This window comes from Miniopterus schreibersii, assembly GCF_964146895.1.
Source record: "Miniopterus schreibersii genome assembly, chromosome: 1".
In the NCBI taxonomy this organism is placed as follows: Eukaryota; Metazoa; Chordata; class Mammalia; order Chiroptera; family Miniopteridae; genus Miniopterus; species Miniopterus schreibersii.
The window spans coordinates 75,711,583-75,733,114 of NC_138101.1; the positions used below are offsets into that span (position 1 = coordinate 75,711,583).

Below are 21,532 nucleotides of genomic sequence, written 5' to 3' on the forward strand. Positions count from 1 at the left end.
AGAGGATGAGATTGGGGGCCTGATGGTAACAGCCTTCGGGTAGTATTTGGTATGGGGTGTTCCAGTCTGGCAGTTGTCCTCTGCCTAGTGCATTGCTGTCCTGGGTTTTCTCTGCTTTCCTGAGAAAATGGGATAGCAGTTTAAGTTATATAAGAAACAATACAAACATTTTTTCATTATAATTGCACTGTTAGTGACACTTAGCCAAAAAAGAGGGGCAAAACTTGGGCAAAAAATTCAAGCTTACCCTTGAAGACTCCTTTCTACATGTCTAAACTGCACAGCATGGTAGGCTCATAATCCTGTCCCAGATAACCTTTCAGTGTCATCTCGTCCCAGTAGTTTTCTATTTCTAATTTCTACTCTTGGTCATTGGTTCTTTTTTTTTTGCAGGGGGAGGGGGATATTTATTTTTTGCCATGCTGGTGGGGTTATTTTCAATTTCAGTTGACATTCAATATTATGTTTCAGGTGTGCAGCTTAGTGGTTAGATGGTCATTGGTTCTTGAACACTCAGTTCAGATATTATTTCCTCCAAGTTGGACTGGCTCTCAATCCCCTCAGCTCCCCCAAGTTGGGCTGAGTGTCCCTCCTATGTGCTTACCAATTATAACACTTATCACATTTTGTCATTCACTTGTCCTTGCTCAAGACTAAGCTCTGATAGGGAAGTGTTTTAATTACCATGTCTTCAAAGTTTAAGACTGTCAATGCATAGAAGAAATCAGTAAATGCTATGTTGAACTGATGATCACTTTTACATAAATCAGGCAACATTTAATCACATATAGCACTCATCCTATGTCAGAGTCTAAGTACTTTGCAAATATGAATTCATTTAATCCTCATAACAACCCAAGAAGCTAAGTACCATTTTATAATCTCCATTTTATAGATGATTAAACAAAGATTATGTAATTTGCTTAAGGTCACAGTTGGTAAGGCTGACCTGGGACTCTAATCCAGACAGTTCACTCCAGAGTCTAGAGTCTTAACTACTGCTCTATGTATATAAAACTATCTTCCCCATGTGTGGTTGGTAGAGTAAATTGCTTTAGTTTGACTTCTCAAGAGCCTCTGCTGGGTCTGTAAGAAAGTGCAAGAGAAGTACAAAAATTCTAATAGTTCCATTTCCTCACCTTGAGCATTGCTTTCCTTTATATAATACAATGGTATTTAAGGGTAGGAAAATGGAGCCCTGGTTGGGTAGCTCAGTTGGTTAGAGCATCATCCCCATAAGCCAAGGTTGTGGGTTGGATCCCTGGTCAGGACAATGAATGCATAAACAGGTGGAACAACAAATTGATGTCTGTCTGTCTCCTTATCTCTTTCTAAAATCAATAAAAAAATTTTTTTTAAGTAGGAAAATTGATAGTGCATTATCTTATCCAACAGCAGTAACACAAACTTCTCTAGATTGCAAAACATGACAGAAGTATATGTCACTAATATCTAAGAAATCCTATTTCAATGAAAAAAGATCAAAACTCAATTTTAAAAATGGGCAATTAATGAGTAGTCATTTGTCTTTTCACCCATCAGATTGTTAAAGTTCTAGAGAGTAGGGGGAACTGATTTCATACACTGTTAGTGCATGTTTACAATCTTTTTGAGAGCAATTTCGCAGTGTATTCAATTTTAAAATACACATAGTTTGAGTTGATTCTACTTCTAATAGTCTAGTGTACAGAAGTACCCATACAAGTACAGACTTGTCCAAGGATGCTCATTCAAGATCATCATGTGACATTACAGAGCAATGCAGGTAGAGACCTAAAAGCTTTCAAAGAAAAATGTCACCAAGTTTCAGAAATCAAAATGGCTTAAAGCAAAGGAGAAAGAGGGACTAAGGAAATCGATCATGCGGGCACCCTGATCTTGAACTTCCAGCCTCCAAAACAGAAAATAAATGTCTGTTGTTTAAGTCTCCCAGTCTGTCATTTGTTATGGTGCCCGAGCAAACAAAATACACTCTAACGAAGGAGACCAACCAACCACTTAGCAGGCTGACCACAATGGTCCCTTTCATCCTAGGAAGAGCAGCCATTTGTTTTGATAGGAATAGGCACATATTCCGGATTTCTGGATATAAATTTGCCTTCCTGCTCATGGTGTTTGATGTGCTGCTGTGCTGTATCACACTGGGTCAGAGCAAAGGAACCATTTCATAACAAAGGAGGTTGGGAGTGGGCACATGACAGTGAAATCTGGTCATATCAGATATCACACCACTCAAGCTGTCATTCTGGCAGAGCAAGGGAACACCCTTTGAAGGCACAACTAAAGCACCAGCTCATAGACAATGCCTTGTGAGGATGGGGCACAGTCCCCCAGGATGCCACATATACTTTAAGTCAATGAGTTATCTGTGCTGTTGGGTTCCCAATAGGTAGACCACACACAGTGGAAACCAGAGTTTTCCCCACTAGGAAACTGTTCTTGTCTCTGCAACTCTGGCTTCCCCAGGTTAACAGTTTTGATTTCCAAAAGGAGGAATGTTTTTACCAGGGGACACAGAAGGAGTCCTGTTGAAATATTAGCTACAGTTGCAACCTGGGCACTTTGGCCAGGAGACAGCATGCAAAGAGAGGAGTCACTGTGCTGGCAGGAGTAACTGACCCTGATCATTGCTGTTACACAATGAAGGCAAGGAGAAATGTTTGGTACCCAAGTGGTCTGGTTGGGCACCTCTTGGTACTCCTCTTGTCTAATGTTGATGGTTTATAGACAGGTTTACCAGCCACAATCTGAAAAGGGCATAAAAACCAGGGGCTCAGACCTGTAGATGAGGGTCTGGGTAGTGCCACTATGTATGCCACTGAGACCAGTGGTGTGCCAGCTGAAGGTGAGAAAAATCTAAAACAGTGGAGGAGGAAGACAGGATCAAAGGAGGCCCTGCTGTGGCAGTAAGAGCTATAATTTGACTCCTGTCCTTCCTCTTTAATTTTTCTCTGAGAAAAGAGTCCCCTCTCCCCCCTCCCTCCTGCCAAATCTTTGAGAAGCTGTTCCTCAAACTTATACCAAGTAGTGGATCTAAGGGTACAAGAAGTGGACTCTAGTTGCCATGGTTTTAATGTTTGTGTCCTGCCAAAATTCACATGTTGGAATCTTAACTCCCAACATGGTATTAAGGTGGAGCCTTTAGGAGGTGATTAGGTCATAAGGGTGGAGCCCTCTGGAATGGGATTAATAGTCTTATAAACCAGATCCCACAGAGCTCCCAAGCCCCTAGCACCTTGTGAATATATGAGAACAGAAGTTGATCTCAGACTTCCAGCCTCCAGAACTGTGAGAAATAAATCTCTGTTGATAAGTTGCCCAGTCTGTGGTATTTTGTCATGGCAGCCTAAATGGACTAAGACAGTAGTAAATATTGTAACACACTGCTCAGATCCCCTCAGTACTGAAGGACTTCTGCCTTCCCTTGGAATTGCCTCTGCTGCAAAAGGCACCTTTGCTTAAGATTACACACCCTTTCTAGGGAAGCCCTCCTGCAATGACTATAACATGGGACTATAAAGGTCCAGCCCACTAGTTCCAACTCAGGGCAAATTTGAAGGGCCATCCAGCTTCAGAGCTCCCTATGGGATTGGCTGAGGCCCTCCTTGAAAGTGCACTGCAAGAGGAGGAAAAAAAAATGTTAAAAAGCAAAAACGAAAGAAAAAACAAAACAACAAAGAAAACGAAATGAAAGTGCACTGCAAGCCTTTTCCCTTGCACAGGTGGTGATCCTAGGAGCACTCCTTAATAAACCTTCTACAGGTTGAATTTCATCTGAGAATTGGCTTCCTGGAGAATGTCCTTGTTTTGGGAAGATACATGCTGAAGTATTTTGGGGTTAAATGCCATGAAATTTGCAAGTATTTTCAAACTCTTCTGGAAAAAGACAGGGATGCCTGTGTGTATGCGTATAGTAAAACAGCAAAATGTTAACAATTGGTATACCTGTTTATACTTTTCTGCTTCAGCTTTTCTGTAGGTGTGAAATTTTCCAAAATATAATGCTAAGGGGTTAAAGCATGCACATGCAAATGAAGATGTAAAAGGAAGCACCAGAGGTTTTGATGGAACAGCAAGAGAGGGGGTGTTGTAAAATCCAAGGTACAAGAGTTTCAAAATAAAGGTAGTGTCCAACATTATTAAACGGCTACAAAATGGTCAAGTAAGGCTAGGACTAAAGTGGCCATAGATTTAGTATCCAAAAGGTCCCTGATAATTTGGGGTTCAGAAGGGTCTATGGAAAAAATATTACAGGCACCCTGACACCTAGCATCGTGCTCCTTCTCTACAGATGGCCATTTAGTTGAAGTACCATCTTTTCAGTTCTATTAGGTTTTTAAGACTTTTAAAAAATAGAATATATATTATGTTCAAGATTCTGGAATAGTCCCTGTAGGGGGAATGTAAAGCCACTCAGAAATTCACAAGTTATTAGGAGAGATATATAAACTCAAATACTAAACGCACCGTGATAGGTATAAGAACAGAGAAACTGACAGACAATGCATAGGAGAAAATGAGGGGAAAGAGGAAACACTCCAGAAGCATGTATGGAACACACACACACACACACACACACACACACACACACACACACAGGAGAGCATATTTAAGAAACAGAGTAAATGAACCATTACAACCTGGCTGAATCTGGCTTAACCATGGGATTAGTGTGCTTGCAAATCAAAACTTTAAAAATGTATTCCCAATATTTAAAAATCGAGGCATTTACCACAAAATCCCAATGTCTGGCAACTTGGAAAGACCTGGCAACACTCAGCTGGAGCTGGGAGAAGGCTCTGGAGTAGGCAAAGGTTCCTCATACCACTCTGCCACTCCCTTGATTTAAGGTACCCGTGTGGCCTCTGTGGGCAACTGAGTTCTCTTTTCCTCTGACACTGAAGTTGACATTGGCAGACTGCAACCCACTGTCAGGCACCTGCTTCTGTCAGTAAAGTTTTATTGGAACGAGGGCTCGGATTAGGATCAAGCGAGGCAAGAATTATTTTGGCAGCGGTCTGGATTTTAAAAATATATATGAAAACATTACTGATCTTGATTAAATTTCTGGTGCCCCCCTACAGACTGCACCGAGGCCAGTGCCTAACTCGCCTCTCTCTAGTCCCCGCCCTACTTGTGAAGGGCTCGGAACGGGATGCTGAACTGCCAGGACTGGATTTAATCTATACAGTGCTAAAAGGCTCGGGTTGTTGTTTTGTTTGTTTGTTTTCTTTGAGCAGAGGCTAGACCGGATCAGATCGGCGTTTGGGGGAGCACTTAAGTTCCCACGCCCCAAACCCCGCCTCTCGACTCCGAGCCTCTCCGGTTCCCACTTCTAACACTCGCATTTTCATTTCATTCCTTATTCCTTCTTTTGCTCCTAAGTCATTGATGATCCCCTTTCCCTTCCTCCCAAAGCGAGCCCCATCCCCATCCCCACCCCCACCCCACCCGGAAGGCCCAAGCACCTGCTGCTTCCACTGCATCCTCCACCTGCGCTCAGCACCGACGTTTCCCGCATCTTTCCAGGCTCCACAGTCGATACCGACACCGTCGCTCTGCTCCAACGGGGCGGAGCTTCCTCATCGGTGCGCTCAGCCTTCGGCTAGTGCTGCCTCTCCCCGGCGACCATCCAGCGGGAGGCGGAGCGAGCCCAAAATGGCGGCTCTCAGGCTGGCGCGCTCCGTGCTGCTCAGGCTTTGAGGTGGTCGCCAGGGGTCGGAGGGACGATTTCCCCGCCGCAGGGGCCCTAGAGGATGAATCGGGGGCTCTGCTAAGGTTAGGCGGTGGGGGTGGAGAGACGTGGCAGCAAGTGCTGCGGTGGAGTCCACGGAGCGGGATGTGCGAGAGTTACTCCAGGTCGTTGTTGAGGGTCTCGGTGGCGCAGATCTGCCAGGCGCTGGGCTGGGACTCGGTGCAACTCAGCGCCTGCCACCTCCTCACGGACGTGCTGCAGCGCTATCTGCAGCAGTTGGGACGGGGCTGCCATCGGTACTCTGAGCTCTGTGAGTACCGGGCTGGGTGCGGGAGGGCTGCCTCTGGACAGTCAGGAGTGACACCTCGGGTCTCCCCATCGCTATCCCAGCATCTCCGAGGTGTTCGTCCTTCACCTCTACCCCGCGACCCGGCATCTTCTCGGTCCCTGACCCTCCTCCGCTTCCACTGCCCTTGGAAACTCCAGTCATCCTTCGGGTGCCTCTTCCTTGTCCGCTAACTTCCCGCCTCCAGCCGGGAGCCCTGGGTCGGCTCCCGGCTCCACACCCTCGCGCTCCGCTCTGCTCTGCAATATGCATCGGTCTCTCTCACCGTCTCACGTTTTGCTGCGTGGAGAACCACCTCGAGCATGCCTTACAGTCTCTCGTACTTTGGTTCTGTTCCTGCCTTGCCCGCAAACTACTACAACTAGTTGTCACAGGCGCTCCGTCTACCGGCCGTTTCTTACACGGCTGGCCATTCTTCAGCTCCTAACGCGGACTCGCTGACAGCTCTGCCCCGTTAGGGACACTGCCTCTTCCTTCTGGGTCGGTCCGTTTCGTAGACAGCATGTCGACGTGCTCTTTCCCAAGGCCAGCTTTGTCACTTTCACTTGGATGAACTTTCACTTACATTAACAGGCGCCCAATTGATTTCCTCCTATATATTTTTTTTGGTCAGGGGTTATCAGAGCGGTAGAGGGGATTATAGGCAATTTACAAGGTTCCCCAGGTGGTCTGAGAGACGGTACTTTTGGTTTTTAAGTGAATGCCTGGTCGTATCTATAGCTGGAGGTATTTAATAATTTCGAATATGTAATAGAAGCCGCTCATCATCTCATTGATGTGATGCTTGTGTTTGGAGGGGGAGCTTGCCCCTTATTTAAATTTCAGGTCGTTCCTTTTAATGTGGTGAACTGGAGAACCGGGTGAAGTGTTTCATAGGAAGTTTTGTTTTGTTAAAGTGATTCCTAGGCTGAAAAATTGAGACCCATGGATACACTTTACTGCTTAGGCCCCAGTTTCCATTCCAGCTTCCATAGTGGTGCCAAAATAATTTATCCGTAACACAAATCTGGTCATGTCATTCTTAAAAATATTTTAGTTGTTTACAGGCTGAAAACCTACACTCTTCACCAACACACAGTTTCTGTTGTGAGCTAGCATTTTTCTTACCTTTTGCCATCCTAACCTGCAATCATGCTGAGCTATCTGCCTTTTCTGAAACATTTTAAACTGTCCATTCCCATGTGCATGCTCTTTCCTAGAGTGTCCTTCACCCCCTGGTCCACCAGCACTAGTTATATTTTGAGATTCACTTATCACTTGCTTTAGGAACTCATGTTATCTGCTCTCATAAGTCTGTGCATATTTCCGTTATGTTATTTAACACCTTTGTAATCATGTGTGTTTTATCTCTCACTAGCTTCTCCTATCTCTTCTCCAGGAGACATATTTATTATATTTGTATTCTGTAATCTAGCATACTAGGCACCCAGGAACTATGTGTTGAATAAATGAGTGAACTGTAAACACACTGCCATAACAGCTATGTAATCACTTCACTTTTTAAGTTTTAAAAGTGTGGTTTTTTTTCCTTTAAATGTTTGATTTCACTGATACTTCTAATCTAAATTTGAAATGGCCCAGTAACTTTCATTCATTGCTCTCTTGAAAGTGCACCACCAACACACTCTGGTCCTTCTTGGCTTTTGCTTCCACCCCCCCCCCCCCCATGGTCCATGAGAATACTGTTATGGTTATGCTTAGTCCAGATTATATTTTTGCTACCAAGTTCCCTAAATAAAGATAGATGTGCTATACCTTTAGGTAATTATAATATCCCCTGAATACATAGTTACCTTTCCTGCCTTACACACTGAAACCAAATGTGTGCTGGCACTCCAAGAAACCAGGTATTCCAAAGTCATTAAGTGATTATTGTTATGAATTAATGTGGACACCTTTCCTAATTACCCAGTTTCTGTAGTTGATTTTCTTGCTTTTAGTGAGAATGCAATAATCAGGTTCATTATTCTCCACCGTGGTTTGGTGACTTTTTTTAAAATGCCAATTCCTGGTATACTTGTTAGTTACAGACTTTTTTAGGTTCTATTTTCTTTACTGTTCTTTTTAACTTTGAGTTCTGTAACCTCAGATTACTACTATATAATCTTATATTCTATTCCTTTTTGTCTTTTCTACAAACATTTATTGAGCACCACTTATGAACCTAAGCACCGTGATAGGTTTTGGAGACATTAAATTACTTAGGCACAATCTGTGCCCATAGATTTGTACATGGGTGTCAAAATGTCAACAACAGCCCGGCCAGCATGGCTTAGTGGTTGAGCATCGACCTATGAACCAGGAGGTCAGGGTTGGATTCCCTGTAAGGACACATGACCTGGTTTCGGGCTCGATCCCCAGTAGGGAGCGTGCAGGAGGCAGCCAATCAATGACTCTCATCATTGATGTTTCTATCTCCCTCTCCCTTCCTCTCTCTGAAATCAGTAACTTTAAAGAAATGTCAACAACAGCAAACTGATGGTATTTGTTCCTTTTTAAAAAAATGCTCTCAAATTAAAGCAAGCATCAGAAGTTACTAGTTAGTAATCCAACAAATAATGCATTTTTAAATTTCCCTAAGGCAATGATTTGTCAAAGCGTTCAGGGGCAGATGTTTCTGTATATATGGTATTATGAATAAAATATGTCTGTGTGAGCTGAAAGCAGGTGCTAAATATTTCAGAATGACTCTTAACACTAGCACTATAATTTAATACTTGCATGGCATAGGCAGTAAATACAAAAGGAATAAGGTAAAGGAGAGGCGGTTGTGGGTTGTGGGTTCTGGGGTAGGGTTACTTTACAGAAAAGATGACACTTGAGTTGAACTGTGAGGTATGGTTATATATAGGAGGAGAGCACGCCTGGTTAGAGAAAAGCATAAACTAAGATACCTAAGTAGAGTTAACATGATGAAAGTCCCAGTGAGGTGGCCAGTTTGACATTTTAGCTAGTTGGAGGATTTTAGAGAAAAATGTTAAAGTGAAATCAGGTTAGGCAGGGACAGAGAAATGAAAATGTGGTAGAAATCACTGCATACTCTTAGGGAGGGGAACAGTGATGAAAATGATATCTTAAGAATGTTGTGCTGTCAGTCAAGTGCAAGAGCGACTCAAATTGGGAGAACTTGAAACTATACTGTGATAGTGATTTTAGGAATAGACAAAAAATTCTGAAATCCAGGGCCTGAAGGGAGTGAGGGTGGGAATTACCAAAAGGTCTTAGGTTGAAATTGCAAAGCATATGGAGGAATTAAAGATGATTATATTTTTTAGATTGAGAGAATAATAATGCTTTTAATAGAAATAGGAGGGCTGAACCATATCTACATTATTAAGAGTAAGAATAAGTATTAATTTTTCTTATTGACATCATGGAAGTAACCCATACTTGTAGAAAAACTCAGACTATGAAAGTATTTGGAGTTAGAGTGAAAGTCTCTTGCATCAACTCTTCCCTTCCCCTGTACTGCAGCTCTCACCCCCTTAAACTGTAAACAGTTGGATATATAGTCTTCCAGAGCTTTCCTACATGTGTGTGAGTGAGCAGGTATCTAATTTTTCCAAACTTTAAATTATTCTTTTTAATTTTACAGCATGACTTAATTTCAGACATATAAGTCTGAAGTGATCATAAGAGATTTCAGTAAAAATATTTCTTAGGCTACTGGAACTCAGGAACTGAAATTTTCATAGAGGTTTTAAAAGATGTAGAGACCGCTCAGCCGGTGTGGCTCAGTGGTTGAGCATCAACCCATGGACCAAGAGGTCACTGGTTCCCAGTTGAGCACATGCCCTGGTCGTAGGCTCAATCCCTGGTAGGGGGCATGCAGGAGGCAGCCAATCTATGTTTCTCTCTCATCGATGTTTCTGTCTCTCTATCCCTCTCCCTTTTTCTCTCTAAAATAAAAATTATAAAACAAAAGATGTATAGACCTTAAGTTCTGCTAAGGGTAGGCATAGGAGAAACTTCTTTTTCTAAGGAATATCTCACTATATCTAACTTTTATTCTTTTTATCTGTATCTCTTATACATGATGTCTTTTAATTACATTTAAAAATTTAGCACGGCCGGGCGTGGCTCAGTGGTTGAGTGTCGGTCGACCTAGGATCTAGGCGATCGGGGTTCGATTCCTGGTCAGGGCACATGCCCGGGTTGCGGGCTAGCCAATCAAGGACTCTCTCATCATTGATGTTTCTCTCTCTCTCCCTCTCCTTTTAATCTGAAATCAATAAAGATTAAAAAAAAAAATTTATATGTAAAATATGTAAATTACCTTTATAAGTTCTTTCTGTAAATTTACTTAGATTTAAAAAATTGATTCAGCAGCATAATTCATTCAACAAGTATTCACTGAGTGCCAACTATGTGCCAGTCATTGTCTTGTCTTAGGGTCCATAGATGCATCATTGAACAATAGAGAAAATGTAATGGCCATTTAGTTAGTCGGCACAGCATTCTAGTTATTTGATAAAAACAATAATAGTGATATTTATTGGGCATTTACTTTGTGTCTGCACTGTTCCAGATGCTGTTGGCCATTCCTAAACTACGTATGATATTTGTTCTGTACCAGCTGATTGTTAGTATGAATTGTCTGTGGTGTTCTGGTTGGTTGTCAGATTGTTTTTAAAATTGACTTTAAGAATCAGCTTTCTAACCCTGGCCGGTATGGCTCAGTTGGTTGGGCATCATCCTGTGTGCACCAAAGGGTTGCTGGTTCTATTCCTGGTTGGGGCACATGCCTGGGTTGAGGGCTTGATCCTCAGCCAGGGGCATGCAGTAGGCATACAGATTGATGTTTCTCTCTCTCTCTCCCTCTCTCATATTGATGTTTCTCTCTCTCCCTCTCCCTTTTTCTCTCTCTCTAAAAAAAAAAATCAATAAATTTTTTTTTTAAAAAAAAGAATTAGCTTTCTAATGTTTAAATAGTATGTTCTATTTAAAATTTACTCTTTCCAACAACTAGGTCTTGAATATGTAATATACTTGATTCTGATACATATTTAGTTAATATATGTTTCTTAATATGTTTAAAAATATTCCTGGAATTTTCTTAAAACAATTTTCTTTGCTTTTGACTTTGTTTCAGATGGCCGAACAGACCCAATTTTGGATGATGTTGGTGAAGCTTTCCAACTTATGGGGGTTAGTCTTAATGAACTAGAAGACTATATTCACAATATTGAACCTGTCACTTTCCCACATCAAATTCCTTCATTTCCTGTTAGCAAGAACAATGTACTCCAGTTTCCTCAACCTGGAAGTAAAGATGCAGAGGAAAGAAAAGAATACATTCCTGATTACATGCCACCCATTGTGTCTTCTCAAGAAGGTTTGTGATATTTTTGTTTGTTTCTTACTCATATATACTCATGGAACTATTCTAATCTTCTTAGTTTTCCTAACTGAATTATATAAAATGCTGTGCTGACATGTAAATTCTAGAAACGCAGTCAAAATATTTTAATATTATTTACAAATTATTCTAACCTTTAAGTTAAACTAGCTTGCAGCTGGCATCACCAGGTAAAGTCGTGGCATAACCAAGGTTATGTCTGAGGCATTTATATCCTTTGTAAATTGTAAGAAGGGGAGAACAGAACGTGATCACAGAAAGGCCTTTCAGTAGGGTATTATATGAGGATGGGATGTTTCAGTAAATTAGAAAACCTCTGAACCAGAAAAATTGGGGTCGTTCTCTTTAATGTGAGTTGGATATTCCTGGAAACAGTGAGTGAACATTCACTAACATTTTACAGATTTATCTCCATTTTTAAATATGTTTGTTTATATAGAATATTTTATTATAAAATAATAGCTAATCCAGCACAGTAGTCAGTCATTGCAGAGTTCCTTTTTTCCTGCATGATTTTACATTTTGATCCTTTAGGTTTACTAAGATTCTAAAGAGATAAGTAATTTGTGATCTCTAATGCAGGTATAAAATGATGGAGTTTTTTCATAAAAAAAAAAAAAAAAATAGAAAAATTGCGATTCATTTCCTTTTTTAATTCTAAAATCATAGATGTATTTCAGAGTAATGCAAGTTATGGCAGAAATAACTTTTATTTATGATTTTTATTATAGTAAAATATGTATAACATAAAATTAACCATTTTAACTATTTTTAGATGTATAATTCAGTGGCGTTATTCACATCGTTATGTTGCCATCACTACCATCCATCTCTGAACTTTTTCATCTTCTCCAACTCTGTAATCGTTAAACAATACTCATTCCCCCTCATCCAGCCTCTCTGTAACTGCCTAAAATTCTGATTCTTCCCTACCTTTGAGTTTATTTGTATTTGTAGCCTTTATTGCCCTTAAGGAACTCTTGCTGTTTATAATCCCCTATGTAAAGTCATTCTCTTTAAACACCTTATTTCCTAATTTTATTGTTTTTGATCTTAAGAAAATGATATTTTTACTACTTCTCTAAACATATATTTATTTGTTTTAAAAACAGAACAAATGCATGTCAATAAAAACATTATCAAAGGAGAGTTTCTTGGGCAGAGGCCTGATTGAAAACGCGCATTTTCTCTCACAGACAGGTCATGAATTTCAAGTAGGCCTGGAATTTCCTTCTTTGCTGTTGTCATTAAATATAATTTATTAAGCTTCCTAGACATCTTTATGATGTCTAGGTATTAATCCATGATATGTCCTCTTGTACTTTAAAAAAAGTCTTTGTGTGGATCTGAAATTTTTAGCTGTAAGGAACTTAGAAGTTCACAGAATTTGGATTTGTGCTAAGAAAACATGAATGGTAAGCAAATGCTGGGAGAAAACTCTGTAGGAGGAAACTAAAGGAAAGACACTAATGTGTGAATAACTGGCGCATCAGTGATTCTCAGAAGTGATTATGAGTTTTCTGTCATTGAATTAGACAGTGGTAAAGTTTAATAACCACACTTGTGTGCATTATCAAATGGCATGCGATTGAGCTGGAAGTACTATCTTCTCCATTTAAAAAAATTCAACCCATTTTATCTCTGCCTTTTGGAGCTTTCAAAATCTAACTATTTTGTAATTTACATTCTTTCTGTCTTGTGTTATACTTATTTAAACTGTTTAAATGCTTCTTATTTAAACTGTTTGATTTTTTTTTTTCTAGCCTTTTTAATAATTTAGACTCAGGTGGACATTTGATTAATCTTAATTCTTGATTTGTGCATAAGCTTATGTTTGCTCCATACATGACCTTCATTTACTTATTTAGAGAGTTATTTAATTATTTTTTATATATAACCTCTAACAAATTCATACTCAAAACCAACGCTAGGACTTTGATAATAATCTCCACTTACCCATTTGGTCCTTCCTGTTTTATTTTTATAGCATGCAAAAAACACACAATAAAAATCTCTCAAGGTGTTATGGTTATCATGTTTAAATACTGCCAAGGAAATGTAACTAAGATATCAGATTTATATTGGGAAGTGAAAGAGTATGAAAAGCAAGTTAGTGATTTTAGATACTGACTTCTGTCTAAAATTACTACAGTAAAATTTTGAGTTTCTCTTTTGGAATATTTGAAGCAAAGAAGAATCTTATTTCTTTTAACTTTTTACGCAAAATACATTATAAACATTTTAAAAGGAAAATAATGTAAGATTGAACAACTGTTCTTTTTAGATAGCACTATGGATTCTTTAAGGTAGTAGAAATTGGCTGATTCATAAGCTATGCATATAATTCATAAGGATGCAATAAATGGTAGGCAGCACAGTAAGATGCTTATCAAAACCTTCTCCCCTGTTCAGGGAAAAGGATATAAAATGCAAATCTGTGGTTACCATTTTTAAAATATAGCCACACAAGTCAGCTTAAATCATTACAATCTGAAATTTCTTTTTTCACTTGTATAGCATGTTAGAAAGCTTCTAGTCTTCTGTTAGTGGTGCTAAGTGTGGTACAGACCTGAACAACATTGATAATAACACCTGTTTGCCAAGTTCTTTATTTTCTTTTTATTTCCTCAAGAGCCACATGTCAGATGCCTGACTTTGGTCATAAAATATTATTAGCAAAGTACTGTCATAGGATTACCATCTTATCAATCCTTCAACTTGGATCATGTCAGAAAAGCATTTGAATGTCTTCTCTACGATGGTGAGTGTGTAAGAATAGAAGGACTTAACCACAGATAGAAGAAAAAAAAAGAATAGAAGGACTGAAGGGGTAGCAGGCACTATAGTAGCAAAAGCATGGGCTTCATGGAGCCATTCAGACAGGACTCAACTAGTTACTGAGTTTATAGTCTTATCAAGTCACTTTACCTTTCTGAACCTTATATTTCAGAAAATATACATCTGTAAAATATATATAATAATAAATAATTTTTAATTAAAAAAAAAAAAAAAGCAAGCTCATAGATACAGAGAACAGATTTGTGGTTGCCAGAGTTGGGGGATGGGCAAAATGAGTGAAGGGGGTCAAAAGATACAAACTTTCAGTTACAAAATAATGTCATGCACAACATGGTAACTGTACTTAATAATACTGTATTGCATATTTGAAAGTTGCCAAGTATATATCCCCGACCCTTTAGTTCTTTGCACACACCCCTTTTCCCCTTTTTTTTTTTTTTTACTTTCCATGTCTTTTAAGTCACTTTTAGTCTGTAGCTCCCCACCCACCAACTCTGTCCCTGCCAAATCCCTTTCTTTTTCTTCTACTATATTTGTTGAAGAATCTGGGTGGTGTGACTTACAGGATTGCCACAGTCTGGATTTTGCCTACTCTGTACTCATAGTACAGTTAAATGTTTCTTGCAAATTGGCATTGAGGATCTGAGGCTGGATCTGACTCTGGTTCAATACCTTTGGCAATATATATGCAGTATAGTGTTCCTTCACTAGGAGGCTAATGTCTGGTTTTCACTTTTTAAAATATTAGCTGTGTTGATGCTCAGTGCCTAGATCCAATAATTCATTAGGGGCTGTAAGGTAGTGATATTCCAACATTTTGCTTTTATTTCGTTCTTTAGTTGGAATAATTTTATAAGGAATTCCTTTCCCTCATCTGTAACTGAGTTACTTAGTGGTACAGTTCATAAAGGGAAAGGAAGAGAAATGCTTGATTCTTTGTTTTTATATACCTGGTTTTAAGATAATGAGTTGGCTCTTGGTCATCCATAGGTGACTAATTAGTTATACCCTGTTGCAACTCAGATTGTCCCATCTTTGGCCAGTGGCAGCTTCTTCAGTCTGGCTTCTGAGCCTTTTTGACATGATCCTAATAGTGTTTGATAGGGCCCTTGCTATCTGGTATATCAAATTGTTCTAGGCTCCTTTTGTATATTCTTTTCCTACACTTGGAATCAATATTTTACCAAGAAATCCTGGCTTCTTGGGAAATGACATTTTTATGTTCACAATCCGGGCACTTGAGGTACTTATTACAACTGGGTCGTCATTGTTTCTAGGCAATAGTAATTAAATATTTATACTTAAAAACATACATATAGATGTGTGTGGATACACAGATAACAGATAAGGTAACTAATGAGTTTATACAGATATTTCCAATTCAAATTCAGGACCACAGGGTTTTAACTTTTATGTTACATCAGTGAATAATTTTCTTCATAACAATAATTCTGGTTCCCAGGGATAAAAAAGATGATAGGACATTCTATAATTACCCATTTGCCATATCCTAGATTACACATGTAATATTAATACTACATCATTCATGATTACTGAAACAGGTAAACAATTTTTTTTGCTAATGTTATTCTATTCACTCCAGTTTTTGATGATTGTACCATGTGCCCATTGTCAGATCATATAGTTACTTTCTTGAGTTCTGTCACTTCATTTCTGAGTTTTTCTCATTTTGATTTATGTTTTTTCATGTCTTTTAGGCCATTTTAAAATAGAATGTTTTAGTTTTCATCTGTTTTACTGTGTTTTTTGTGTGCTTTCATTGTCTATAGGGATGTTATTTTGGTATTTAATTTTCTTTTTCCTATAGAAATTGTATATGTGAATATAGTTTTTCTGAACATTTAAAAGGAAGTTCAGGATAATTTTTCTGACTATATAGTGCTTCCTCTTTTGTTTTTGTGTGTTGTTCAAAAGTAGGGTAGCTTTCTGAGATTTTTTATTTTCTTATACCAATTTTATCTGAATCTACTCTTTCCTTAATGCTAGTTTTCCCTTTTGCTTTTCTGTGACCTCTCTCCTGAAGAGAGTAGCAAAGGGTCGGGTTTGAAAGCTTAGGAGCTTGTTATCTCTCCTGTGGATCCCATCACAGCCCCTGTACCCAGACCCTTCTTAGTCTCAGCCACTCTTCTCACACGACCTGCCAGACTTTCAGTGAATACCTGTTGGCTTTTGAGGTTTTTCTCTTTCGGGTCAGTCTCCCCATTGCTTCTCACCACTTTCCCCTGTACAAATGGGTAATACTAGGGTCTCATGGCTTTTGGTGGTTGGTTGTCACCCTCTTGTATTTTGGCATCAATTCATATACTTTGTCACCTTGTTATGTTAATTGCTCTATTTTTATGTGGCAATTTGGGGAGATCCAAAAACTGCATTGTCGAACGTGCCACTTTCTTCCAGGATTCCCTTTATTGCATCTTCTTGCATTATCACTTTTCTTCACTGACATCATACTCTCTTAATTCTCCTTATATGATTAATTCATTATCCGTGCCTTTCATGTGCTCATCTTCCATAGTTCTACTACCTCTAAAATGTTAGTGCTCCCAAAATTTTATACTTGCCCTTCTGTTTTTCTCACTGTACTCAGTTTCAGTGTCATCTTCTGTGTTCTCATGCTTTCAACTATCATTTGTATACTGATGACTCCCCACACTGTATCTCCATACCTTTAAAACTCTATGTCCAGTCATCAGTTGGCCATTTCCACATTTCCCGTAGACACCTCAGATTGTTATGTCAAAGGCTACACACGTTATCTTTCCCTTCAAACACCTGTTATCTAGTCACTTAAGCTAGAAATGTGAGAGGTGTCTGGGACGCCTTTCCTCATTCTACTTCCTCATTCCCAATAACCAGTTCTGCTAATTTTGTTTCCTAAAAATTTCTAAAATACTCATCCATCATTCCCTTTATTTAAATTTTTATCTCTTGCCTGAACTACCCTTATCTTCCATGATAAACTTAAACAAGAAGCAAGTATATTCCATAATATAAAACACTTGATGAGCTTTCTCTACTTACAGTTACACTGAGCAACCCTTTTTTTCTCAAGGAAAACCAAAACTGTCTATAGAGAGCAATTTCTCTTTTTCATTCAAAATAAAAATAGCTTTATTCATTCTAGAGAAAAAATGTTTATTCTTGCAACTGAGATTACTTAATGAACAGAAGAATGTTAATGAGGAAATTTGCACTGCTAAATTGTTATCACTAAAATATTAATATTGTGTTTGTTTGAAAATAGGAATATAAAAGCAGCTTTCAGATAATTTGTCCTTGATACCACATGCTACTTTCATAAGCATTATCTCATTTAATCTTGAAACAACCCCTAAAGGCAGGTGCTATTATCATTCCCACTTTACAGAAGTAGTAGTGGAAGTTTTTTTTAAAGGGTGAATTAATCTGCCTTGTGTTACATTGTGAATTGGGAGCTGAGCTGGGTTGGGGTAGCTGATTTCATTCACTGTTGAATGTGGGGTCCCCACTCTGTGTCGAGTCCTGCAAGGGAACTGAAATTGAAGGTAGAGGCGTGAATGAAATGTCCCTCCCTCTTCTCTCTTGGCCTTTCTTTCTGTGATTGTTGGAAATCTCTGCTTGGGCAGGACCTTCCTAAGTGGAGTAGTACTTCCATCAAGCCAGTGTTCTTAATGGACAGGCTTGCAGAATGCCCTTGGGCCCCAAATTTCAACCTCACACCTAGCTGCTCCCTTGACCCTCTCAGGTACTTTCCACTCATGACCTTGCAGGGTGGGAGTGCAAAGTTCTGGGCGAAGTATCCTGTATACCCAAGGGAGTTGCCTAGAGTCATTGTGGTGTTTGTTTTTCTTATCCTACAGTATCTGAGCCATAAAGGTTGTATCTGAAATGAAACTGAGGGCTGTTTTCTGGTAACTTGCCTGTGACATTCAGTACAAATATCTTTGTGTAAACCCATAGGACCCTCCATAGTGAGACTTCTGCCTATATTTACATAGTAATTTTCTGCCCCTCATTGCTTCAGGCTTTAATCTCCAGAATCAGTAACTTGCTTATGTTTCCCCAGAGGAACTATGCACCTCCATATCTTTACCCAGGCTGATTTGGAGTTCCCCTCCTTTTGGTGCCCATATGATATATAGGGTGGGGCAAAAGTAAATTTACAGTTGTTCATATGGAAAATAACACAGTGATTAATAATAATAATACAAAAATAAACTCTTGTGTTTTGCATACCCACAACTGTAAACCTACTTTTGCCAACCCCCCATGTATCTCTGCCATCACACATAATGTATTTTGTTATAATTAATAGTTTTATTTGTCTTTAGAATTTACACTGGTCTTGCTTCCTCTTTAAATATTACACTCACTCTCCATTTCACCTTTTGCACAAAACCTAAGTCCTATTTCCTATTACTCTACCTGACTGCTATCCTTAGGAAAATTTGTTCAGAATTTTGGGGAAGCAGTCGCAAAGTGTAACTTATTTAAAGTAATACAGCTGTTAAGTGACAGATGGTGGCTGAGTCCCCAATTTCTTAGTCTTAGTCTAGTATTCTTTGCATTGTTCATTATCATGGTATTTATTCTCCTAGCATGGGTATAAAAACAGAAAGGTTTCTCTTGTGACACATCAAGTTCTTTTCCTTTCAAATTGACTTCTTAAATACAGTTACTTTTTAAAAAAACATGTTATGATAAATAACGTCTTATTCGATTCTTATACTCATGTTACTTTTTGTGCTTATAATGGTTATCTTTAGAAATGGTTTCTTGCCTATAGCATAAAGATTAGCTTAAATAATTTTAAAGTATGGGCATCTCTTGCTTTGCATTCAAACCACCAAAATTAGCCCTTAAGTAGAGGTGTGTACGTTTCAAAATAGAGATTAAAAGTACCAGCATACACATATTTGACAGACTACAGTTTTTGGTGGACTTGGCCAAAATTCTCTTCCTCACTGAAATTTTTTTTCTTTAATTTGTCTGGATTTGCAAAAATATGAACATGTTTTGATGTTGTAATGAAATAGTTTTTTTATGTTCCTGCATCAACAAGTAATCTTATCAAATGCCTTAGAAAAATTAAGTATCTTAATGTTTTACTTTCCACAACCCCCAAAATTGTCAATTTCCCCCTCCAGGCATCCAAATTAGAAAAAAGATTTTGTTCTTTTTCCCCCAAAATTTTAAATTTTCCAGAAGTTTAACGTTTTTGCTATCCAGTTTTATTTCTTTGGCTAATTGTGTGTGGGGGAGAGGGGCAAGGAATAGTAGGGCAATAGATATTACATGTCTGATTTGGCATAAGACCACAAAGTTAGTGCTTTTGTTGTTAATTAGGATTTGGTCTGTCTTGTTTTCCTAAATTTGAATCTTATCTTGGGCAGTGCAGTAATTGTATTTTACTTAATTAATTACCTGCTATGGCTACGTAGAGCTTTCCTATTTCAGAGATAATATTGTTATTTTCTTCATTTACTGTGGTTATTTGTGCCATTGGTGCTAGAGGGAATTTCAAAATCATTTTTTCATTTGTTCATGAAGTATCTGTGGACCGCCTATTGTATGCAAAGCACACACAGCTTATTTCTGGAGATATAGAAGTGAGCATAAAAGAAAGGGCTGGTATGGCTCAGTGGTTGAACATCAACCTATGATCTAGGAGACTGTGGTTCGATTCCTGGTCAGGGCACATGCCCAGGTTGTGGGCTCCATCCCCAGTGGGGGGGGTGCGGGAGGCAGCCAATCAATGACTCTCTCATCATTGATGTTTCTCTCTCTTCCCCTCTCCCTTCCTCTCTCTGAAGTCAATAAAAATATATTTTTAAAAAGAGAAAAGGAAAGAGAAAAAAGAAAGGTCCGTCTTTGCCTTCCTAGAGCTTCTAATCTATATGGAAAAAAAAATTTAGACAAGTATTTGTATATGATTTCAAATTATAATTTGGAATATTTACCCAGTATACTCTAAGGAATGAGGAAATCGATGGATTTTTCTAAAAATAGGGTAAGATAATTAGTAAAACCTGGTGGTGCTGAGTATGAACTCAAGAGAGAGATGACCATTGGAAGTGTTGATAAAGCTTGTTGCAGTTGTCCAGGGAGAGAGGTTGGGGCTTGAATTCTGCTTGTGGGAAATGATATGGAGGAAGGACCAAATGTGGAAGATGTTGGTGATAGAGTTGTAGAGAATATGCTAGAAATGAACCAAGGTTTCAAGTTTGGGAAACTGGGTCGGTAATACAAATGTCTAAACATCCAGATCTTAAACAGACTGGCCTAATATGGAGGTAAAATTTGTAATATACATTATATCCTTCAGGCAATGATTTATTTATTTTTAAAAACATGAATCAGGTAGCGTTAGTTCAAGATTACCTTGCCTGGCATGAACCTGGGACACAGGGCCGACTTTGTTGTTTGTTAAGGGCAGCAGTTGCACTTTCTTTAAAAAAGGCCAGGTTTCAGTGAAAGACAAACATCACATGATCTCGCTTATACATGGAATCTAAAGAACTTAAATTGATGAACAGAATAGATTCAGTAACATGGAAGCATAGATGAAACTGACGAATGTCAGAGGGATGGAGGAGGGCGGGTTGGTAGAGGGGGAGAGAGTAACTAAAGAATTTATATGCATATATTCACAACCAAGGACACGGACAATGGTGGGGAGAGAGACTGGGGAGGGGGATGGGACGGGGTGGAACGGGTCATTGGGGAGAAAAAGGGACATCTGTAATATTTTAAACAAAAATAAAATTAAAAAAAAAAAAAGGCCAGGTTTACCCGGCCGGGCCTGGCTCAGTGATTGAGCAATGACCTAGGATACAGGAAATTGTGGTTCTATTCCCCATCAGGGCATATACCTGGATTGTGGGCTCAGTCTCTGTTGAGGGTGTGCAGAAGGCAGCCAATCAATGACTTTCTCATCATTGATGTTTCTCTCTCCCTCTCCCTTCCTCTCTCTGAAATCAGTAAAGATATATTTAAAAAAAAAAAAAAAAAAAGGCCAGGTTTACTTGTTGTTACTAGTTTACTTAAACAGAGTGCCCACTCTGTGCCAGGCACCGTGCTTCATGTTGGGGTGCAGAGGTCTCCCTTCATGACCTCATGGTGTAATAAGTATATCAAATGGCCCTGCTTGCCTTTGTAGGATTAATTTTCTTTAATTTCTTAGAACAGAAATTGCTTGAAAACACCTAACACTAGTTTTGTTATAAAAGATTAAGCATTAACCTTTAGTTTATTAGTTTAGGGCTTAAAGTTATATAACATTTGTTTAGTGATTGATGCCTGATGTTGACTTTGGTAATGTGATATTTGACTA

At 38.9% G+C, this 21,532-nt stretch overlaps 1 protein-coding gene across 2 annotated transcripts in view; it reads left to right on the forward strand.

The window, feature by feature from the left end:
* Nucleotides 1-5,634: 5,634 nt before the first annotated feature.
* TAF3 (TATA-box binding protein associated factor 3) overlaps nt 5,635-21,532 on the forward strand; it is a 153,332-nt gene continuing 137,434 nt past the window's right edge. The window contains exons 1-2 of one of the 2 annotated variants that reach the window (XM_081156095.1): nt 5,635-5,778; nt 11,134-11,376. In XM_081156095.1, the coding sequence (XP_081012221.1) occupies nt 11,184-11,376 (193 nt within the window). In that variant the 5' untranslated portion in view covers nt 5,635-5,778; nt 11,134-11,183. Of the gene's footprint in view, nt 6,006-11,133; nt 11,377-21,532 lie in introns of both variants that reach the window. The other variant, XM_081156096.1, reaches the window with a different exon arrangement.